At 57.4% G+C, this 8,696-nt stretch overlaps 1 protein-coding gene across 1 annotated transcript; it reads right to left on the bottom strand.

The window, feature by feature from the left end:
* Positions 1-3,633: 3,633 nt before the first annotated feature.
* Positions 3,634-8,633, bottom strand: TMEM187 (transmembrane protein 187). Its single transcript, XM_049644485.1, has 2 exons — positions 8,355-8,633; positions 3,634-4,739 (listed from the first exon to the last, which is right to left on the bottom strand). The coding sequence occupies exon 2, from the start codon at positions 4,596-4,598 to the stop codon at positions 3,798-3,800; it is 801 nt and encodes a 266-aa protein (XP_049500442.1). The 5' UTR covers positions 4,599-4,739; positions 8,355-8,633; the 3' UTR covers positions 3,634-3,797.
* Positions 8,634-8,696: the final 63 nt, after the last annotated feature.

Below are 8,696 nucleotides of genomic sequence, written 5' to 3'. Positions count from 1 at the left end.
TGAAAGAGATCTGAAGCAGCCATAGGAGATGTTAAGGTTTGACAAGTATAATCTACGCACCCAGAAAAATGTTTTCAGCAAGACCTGAAACCCAAAAACTATGTAGAAAAAGACAGACATCTAGACACACAGGACTCCGTAAATCTTCAACCGTGTTACTTTAAAATATCCACAGAGTCAAAACACAAACGATAGATAAAGAAAACGTACTTACCATCTGTATGACAGATGATTGGTTAAGATCTACACTATAAAAAAGAGCGCCTACAAATTAAGAAAAGACAGTTGCATGGGGCGCCTGGGTGGCTCAGTCACTTGAGCGTCCGACTTCGGCTCAGGTCATGATCTCGCAGTTCGTGAGTTCGAGCCCCGCATCAGGCTCTGTGCTGACAGCTCAGAGCCTGGAGCCTGCTTCCGATTCTGGGTCTCGCTCTCTCTCTGCCCCTCCCCTGCTCACACTCTGTCTCTGTATGACAGATGAGTGATTAATGTCTATAATATAAAAAAGAGCTCCTACAAATTAAGAAAAGACAGTTGCAGAAGGAGGGAAGGATATCAACAAGCAACTGACAGACAAATCCAAACTTGCCACAGACGAGCCCCTGAGCACTAGTTGCACACGTGCGTGTGCGCGTGTGTGCCAGTGTACGGAGGGGGTGGCAGGAATTAAAGTCGAGATAAGATCTCGCTTTGCCACCATCAGATTGGCACAAAGTGAAAACGTGCGCTCACACCTCTCTGGTACGGGGCGGCCGGGGGTGGCCTCCATGTCACTGGTAGAAACGTGAATCATGAGCGTCAGGTGGAAAAGCAGCCCAGGGTTTTCAAACCCACATGCCCTTCGATGACACTCCTGAGACGGACCCAGATAAAGGCGGCTCGTTCCAGGGCGTGGAAGCGGGGGACTCTTGCAGGCAACGAAAGCTGGGAAGGAGTCAGAGCACCAGATGAGGACAGGGTGAAGAAGCCCACGATTAGCCACAGCCATGGGCACGTCACTAAAGCGCAAGGGGCCCTCGGGCAGTGTCTGCACCTGTCACGCAACTGCACACGCCTGCGTGTCCGGTGGCAGGGCCCCCAGAATCCCGCCAGTCCTCTCCATTGACTCGTGGTCCATCCCCCACCCCCACGAGCCTGTATCCCATCCATGGGCAGCAAAGCCAATACAGCTATTTTCACCGGGGCGGTGGGGGGTGGTGCGGATTCCCAGGCTGTGGTACAGGAAAGCAAGGAGGAGACCAGGCTGAAACCCCACCATCGCCCTTTCCGGGGACAGGCAGAGCAGCGCCATGGGTGGGACTTTGGGCACGGAGGTGGGATGCCTGCATTTCTGATGCAACCGTCAGCCAAGTTGGACCTGTAGACTTTCAGTTTCTGTGAAGTGAGGGAGTTGGGGCAGACGGTTTCCGAGATCCCTCCCAGCTTTGGGACCTCTGAACCGTTTAGGCCCAAAGCAGGGAGAGGGCCCCTCTAGTGACCACCAGCTTCTCAGCGGGAAGAGGGACGCCACACTGCAACAGGGCCAAGGAGAAGAGGGAAGGGCGGCAGAGCTCAGTGGGCAGGGGCAGGGGGAGGGCGGGCAGGGGCACAGCCACCTGCCTTCTTCCTCCAGGGGCCCCAACCCAGGGGTTGGGCTGAGGAACAGAAGTTTCCCGCCCTCTGGCTTTGCTTGGATCAGCTGACTTAGCAAATAAAAAGACAAGATACCCAGTTAAATGTGAATTTAGGATAAATAATGAAACAATTTTCTTACTACAAGCATGTGGTATTTGGGACAGGCTGGCATTGAAACATCATTTGTGCTGCTGCGTTTTATCAGATAACCTTGGACAGAGACCAGCAGGATAGAGGGGTTCAGGTTTCTGGAGGTCCCCGCACCCTCCCGTGTCCCCTTGGGTGCAGCCCTCCCCCCCCCCCCGCGCCAGGGCCCCCCGGGCCCCCCAGCGGTGTGCACAGTTCTCCATGAAACTGTCCTGAATCACCCTAATCTGAGCCTGCCACCTGTTTCCTGTGGGGACCCAGCCTGACACAGGAGTGGAATGAAAACCAGAAGGTTCTCAGGCTTACTTATTAAATAAGTATTGGTAAAAACGAAATGAAACAAAATGAAAAGTTACTGCTCAAAGGTGTGGGATGAACACAGCTATGCAGAACCCTGACACTTCTCAGGGGACCCACCCCGTTGGTGACAGAAACAGCTGCCGAGAGCAACCCACCCCATATGAGACCCTGGTCCCCTCTCCCTCCACCCACCCATCCTCACCTCTCACTGGGCCCCCACAGGACAGGACGCAGGACTCAGGACGCACATCTCCCGGTCCTTCCTCCCTCTGGCCTGAGGGAAGGGTGGCCGTCCTGGTGACCCCCAGAGCGCTGTTCCCCTTCTAAGGCATCCGGAGCCTTTAACACACTGCCATGGAACAAAGCTGTTTCCCCAAGCAAATGCCAGCCTGTTCCTCACGCACTGGCGCGTCCCGCCTCTGGGCCCCAGACCCCGGGCCAGGCCACACCATCCGCCCAGGCCTTGCGGGAGGGGCAGAGCTCGGCTGGCCGCTGCCCAAGCAGAGGCAACGCTCGTGGGCCCCCACCTGTGGGGTTCTTCGGGCGGTGGCCTGGTCAGGACCCCCCACCCACTCGAGGGGTGCCCAGCTGGGACAGAACATCCAGTACGGGGACCCGGTTTCCACAGCAATGGTCCACATGGCAACCCACAGGCTCCAGGAAGAGGGGCCTGGGGGGACACTGAGTGGGTGCGTGTGGGCAGCCCGTCCCGAGAGGCCATTTGGAAGGAACACAGTGTCCTCTCGAACGCTGTCTTCACCTCTGTTTCTACGGACTGAACGCCTCTCAGACAGCGGGGGATAAAACAGGCGTCTAAAGAGCACATTAAAAAAATGGAAAAAAAAAAAAGAGCACATTAACAAGTGGAAGAAAGAACACGAACAGCATGGCCTTCAAGGGTCCGAAGAGGGCAGAAACCCTCAGCCTCTCTTCGGCCACAGTGTCACCCCTGGGCTCGCTGCTTCGGACACTGTTGTCTGCACGAGAAGCATGGGGGGGGGGGTTCAAGATGCCCACTCCCGGGCCCTGCCTGACACGCCATCAGGAAACCGTGGTTCCTGAGGGCCTGGGACGGCAGGGGTGCGGGGCTGGCTCATGCCATGCTCTGGGTCTCTCCATGGAAACAGACACGTGACACTTCAGTAACCACTGCTGCGGAGGACATATGAGCCACACCCTGGCTCTGAGGGCAACGTTGCGTTGAGAATTCAACTTTTGACATCTGTGTTTCTTCATCCGGACGGCCCTGTCTTGTTCCGTGAAGGGTCTGCGGTGACGTGGCTCCTTCCGTGTGACCTGCTGTCAGCACGGCCGTCACTGATGCCACATCGGTCTGCTCAGCATGGGTTTGTGACTCAGTCTCCCCATCAGCAGCCCACGGACGTGACCTGAACCGCGAAGCCATTGCAGACAAACGTTCCCCTGCCACCGTGAGAGTGATGGATTTCTCGGGCTCATTTTACCCCCACGTTTTATTTGGAAAGAATTTCAAAGTACAGAAGAGCTACAAGAACAGGACAATGAGTCCCTGAACCCCCTGCACTTAGCTATTTGCTTTATCTCTTTGAAAGTAAGTGGCACACAGCATAACATCTCACCCCTAAATACTGAAGCCCGTGGCTTCGGAGGAAGGGACGGCCCTCCGCAGAGCCCTCGCATCTATCGCACCCGGGAAGGAAATTTCACACCGGCGACACGGCGGCGATCGGTGGCTGGAAGCGGCTTCTCTCCGCGCTTTAATGCGCCTTCCCATCCGGAGGAAGTCTCCAGCCGGTGTTTAAACCGGTCAGAAACAAGAAGGCGCAGTGGAACTGGAGCACATCACACACTTTGGACCAGAAGTGGCCCGTGAGCCGCTGGAAGAGACGCCACCGAGCAAGCTGGTGGTCACACAGCTTGAGGACCACGAAGCCCGCGCAGGACAGCACGCCCAGCGCCAAGCGCCTTCCCGAGGAGGCGCCGCCGTGGCGCCTGTGAGCGTGCAGGGCCCGGCCCACGGCCACCGCGATGTGTGCGCCCAGCGCGGCCTCAAAGCCGCAGGGGTGCAGCCAGGCGAGGCCGTAGCTGCCGAGGGAGAGGCCCTCGATGGCCAGGAACAGGCCGGGCCTCCAGCCCCTGTCGAGGGAGAGGCACCAGGCCGCGGGCCACGCGAAGATGGGCAAGGTGAGCCACTGGTCCAGCACGGCGGCACGGTGCGTCTGCGTGGCGACCCGCAGCCACTGCACCGGGCCGTACACCAGGGCCATGGCGGCGAACACGTCCTTCAGGTAGCGAACCCTCCGCACGTGCACGGGGTGCCCCAGGGGAACCGCCTTCCTCCGCAGCCAGTACACCCCCAGGAGCACGTAGGCCGTGTTAACGAGTGAGTTGAAGGGCATGGCGAGGAAGACGGGGAGGCCGGCGACCGGGGCTTCAGCGTAGTGTTCGTAGCCCACTTGAATGGAGACGCCGTCGAAAACCCCCGCGTAGACGACGGCCAGGCAGAAGCAGCTGGCCACAGCCACGTGGCACAGCGCCCGCGTGGACTCGGGCTGCATGCGGAACCGCAGGTGTGACTGGCAGGTCAGAACTCACACACACGGCTTCCGCCAAGCAACGCGCCCCGGCCCCCCTCGCTGGGCCAGCCGTGGCTCCGCCGACTGGGGAGCAGAAGTGGAAGGGCGTTCTGCCTTTTTCCTCTGTGGTTACAAAAAGAGGGTGGTTAGAAAGAAAACCATCCAGGGGGCGCCTGGGGGGCTCAGTGGGTTAAGCCACCGACCCCGGCTCAGGTCATGATCTCGCTGTTCCTGACTTCGAGCCCCAAGTCTGTGCCGACGGTGCGGAGCCTGCTTGGATTCCCTCTCCCTCTCCCCCCCCCCCCCCCCCCCGCTGCCCCTCCTCTGCTCACCTGCTCTCTCAAAAAATAAAAAAACTTAAAAAATTAAAAAATGAAAGAAAGAAAACCAACCAGAAATAAAAGTGAAGCGCTACCCACAGCATGTTCACCTTCTTACTCATGGCTTCCAGAATCATGGCTTCTAGAATCATCTAGATCTCCCCTAGAGGTTTCACGCCTTTCTCTCCCGACACCCATGCGCTCCGTCCTTCAGTCCTTCATCTGTGTACTGTAACACCCGGCTCACTGCCCTACTTCCCTTAGAGCTGCTGCATTTACACACTTCAACCTTTCCTAGGACTGTTGTTACAATTCAGAATGGGCTTCCCTGCCTCAGTGGTGTCATAAATGTTGAAGTTTCCAGCTGGCCCCAAGCCCTTTTCACCAAATACCCAGTTTGACACCATTCCCTGTGGTCCAAGTTCTAGAATCCAAGGCAAGGGATGGGGTGGTGCGAGAGGAGGAGGAGGGGAGGGGGCAGGAGGAGGGGAAGGGAGGGGGGAGAGCACAGCGGGAGGAGGAAGAGCATCTGCCAGGTGGGCCTTCCTGCCCTGCCCCGAAGCACCGCACCATCCCAAATCCCCTGCTTCCCTTGGCCCACAATAAACCTTCCATTTCCTGCAGTTGGAGAAGCAGACAGTTTAAAAAGAACATGCAGTTATCATGACTGTCAACTGCTCTGGGGCCAGCTGCGCTGTGACTTGGCCCAGTAGCCTGGAAGCATGTTGCCATGGAACAGAGAAAAGGATCCGCGCTCTGCAAATGACTCAAAGCCAAAGCGGCAGGCAGGTGGGGAAGAGAGGGACTGCCTGTGTTCAAACTCCGGCTCCCCACACCTGCTAATTGTGTGACCTTGGGCCTTCACCGGTCTGGGCCCCAGTTTGCATACGTGTAGAATGGCGATGCCTCCAGTACCTCCAGGAGCAGTCCTCGTGTGGACTAAGTTCTTACAGGCGGAGACCACTTAGCACCCTTTGTGGTTTTTTTTTTTTTTTTTTAACGTTTATTTATTTTTGAGACAGAGAGAGACAGAGCATGAATGGGGGAGGGGCAGAGAGAGAGGGAGACACAGAATCTGAAGCAGGCTCCAGGCTCTGAGCCATCAGCCCAGAGCCCGACGCGGGGCTCGAACTCACGGACCGCGAGATCGTGACCTGAGCTGAAGTCGGACGCTTAACCGACTGAGCCACCCAGGCACCCCAGCACCCTTTGTTTTTGAGGCACAGCTCCATTTCCCCCTGCAACGCAGGCCCTGAAAGGGCAGGGCAGGGCAGGGTCTGATTCCCTGCTCTCCTTCCCAAGCTCTGTGAATACCTGCTCAATTTCAATTCACGGCCATTCAAGCACAAAGCCCACACGTCTCCGTCCTTCCTATGCTTTCACTGGCACATTACCATTTCGCTTTTCACGTGGCCCTGGGCAGCCACCTCTATTTTCTGGGGACGGTGCTGCTGGCCTTTCCTGCTCCCGTCCTGCCTCGGGGGTCCGTTGTTAAGGAGGACCACGGGGCCCAGCATTTCCCCCAGTGAACCAGAGCCCTCATACTGACTCTACAGCTCCTCATTGAGCGTGAGCCTCCGCCTCAGCTTGCGGTCCACACCCGCCCCAGCTCTTTCCCTAAGAGCCTCTGGGTCCAGGGGGCTAGGTCTGTCCCGGGGTTCCCGTTCCCAGGCTGCCCACTGCTAATGTGGTCTGTGCACGACAGCCTCCCCCCCCGCCCAGCACGTTCCGCAAGAGCGCCCCTGGAATGGATCGTGCCAGTCCCGCTTAACACCTTTTGGTGGCTGGCTCTCTACTCCACGAGTGATCACGTCCCAGTCTCTCGGCCACACGTCCAAGTGCCCTCCCGCTGGAGTCCTGAAAGCTCCCTAGGCCCGGTCTGTCCTGCCCAGAGTGAGATTCTGCAGGCCGCCTTCCCTCCTGCCTCACGTCTGCTGACACTTTCCACTCGGCTGCCATTCTCTTGCAGCGGCTTTCCCACTCAGCTGCTGACTCCAGCCGGGACAGCTCACCTGCACCTATCTGGGGCCCGGCTCTGTGGCATGAAGTGCCAGGCCTTTGGGACCTGCGCTAGCCTGACCCTCCCATCTGCCAGCAAGCACGGGTAAGAGCCGGGGACAGGAGCAAAACACCGTCAGCTTGATAGAGAAGGTCCAGGAAGGGCGTGGAGAGTGACTCCTCTCTCTGGCTGCTGGGCAGAGTCCACCCGAGCCCTTGTGCAAGCTGAAAGTGACATGTCATCCAACCAATTTCCCAAGTCCACCAAGGAGACCAGGCTGGGTACTTTATGGCCTAGCTCCTCCATACACCTGAACTGCCATGACCCTTGTGACATGACCCTCAAAGTTCTTTACAGATTCCCCCAGCACCTGGCACACAAAGGCCAAAGGCACTGGCCCACAGTTGTGGAGTCTCTTGGAGAAGTTCTGCAAAGCAGGACGATATCCTGGCTAAGGGGTTAACACATGTTCCTCACTCTCCCCTGCTTCCCGCGGCTATATGCATTTATGCAGGAGCCACTATCACCTGTCACAGTGCTGGCTTCTTCCCTGTAGCATTTATGACCACCGCTTGTCGTGTCCCTGACTGTCCCGACCACCCTTGCTGCCTTTCTGCAGATAAGGGGGTGCCAGCTTGAGGGCTGTAATGTGGGACATCCCTTGCAGGTGAGGTCACTCTGGGACACCTGGATACCCAAGAAGCCTCGAACAACTCCAGTGACTCCTGAACTCCAGGGAGAGAACTGCTGAATTCAGTCAAGGTCTTTGGAAACCAGCAGCTCACCTTCCTTATGTTACGGGGAAGGACTCGGGGCCATAGAGGGGAGGTGAATACCCAAGGTCATTTAGGGCAATTGGCGGCACACCCATATACAGGCCAGGGCTCTTGTCCTCTGGCCGCCACAGGTCTCTGTGGCCTTTCCCAAACAAATGCTTCCAAATACATAGAAACAGAGTTACAACATAAACTTTACAGGTCGAGAGATGGTATGAAAATATTTTGGAAAATGTGTGATATGGTAATATATGTGCTTCTTTACTGGTAAGTAAAGTAAATTACAGGACGTACGGGCAGGTCTCGTACTTGAGTTCATTTCAAGATGACTACAACAAAAGCTAAGTGATCTGAAATGGTGTCACTTCCATTGGTGACAAAGCCACCAGGCTAACACTCTGTGTGTGCTCTGTGGCCTATATTCGTAGTTGCGGGAAACGCCAAATTTCAACTCGGGGTTGGTGAAAATAAAAATGAAATAAAGCTGAGAGAAAGTGGAAAAATCCTCTGTGGTTGCCTCAAGCTCACAGACACCAGCTCAGGGCCCCTGCACTACAGCCTGAGTCTGCCAGTGCAGATGACCGTGCAGCCACCGGCCGGCCTCCTGCAAGATTTGGCACATGGGGGCGATGCCAGTACCCACCTCTTAAGGTTGCCGCGAGAACTTACAGTATTGGCGCGAAAAGACCAGCGATCACCATCCGGGTATTTGCCTCTCTATCTTGGCTGGGGAAAATTCAAATCTCGGGAAAGGGCGGACCCGAGAAGCGGCCCGGCGCCTGCGCGCGGGGCGGGGCGCCGGGCTCTGGGAAGCAGGCGGAGCGGGGTGACGCGGGGTGACGCGAGGTGACGCGGGGCGACACGGAGCTCTCCCGCGCCCGCCCGCTCGGTTCGGGTACCGCCGGCCTGGCCGCCCGCCCTGCAGCCGGCGGGGCGGGGGACGGGGAGCGGGCCCGGGCGCGCGGCGCGTCTCCTTTCGTTAGAG

The sequence above is a fragment of the Panthera uncia genome, chromosome X (genome assembly GCF_023721935.1).
Source record: "Panthera uncia isolate 11264 chromosome X, Puncia_PCG_1.0, whole genome shotgun sequence".
Lineage (NCBI taxonomy): Eukaryota > Metazoa > Chordata > Mammalia > Carnivora > Felidae > Panthera > Panthera uncia.
This window is presented reverse-complemented; position numbering and strand designations above follow the sequence as displayed.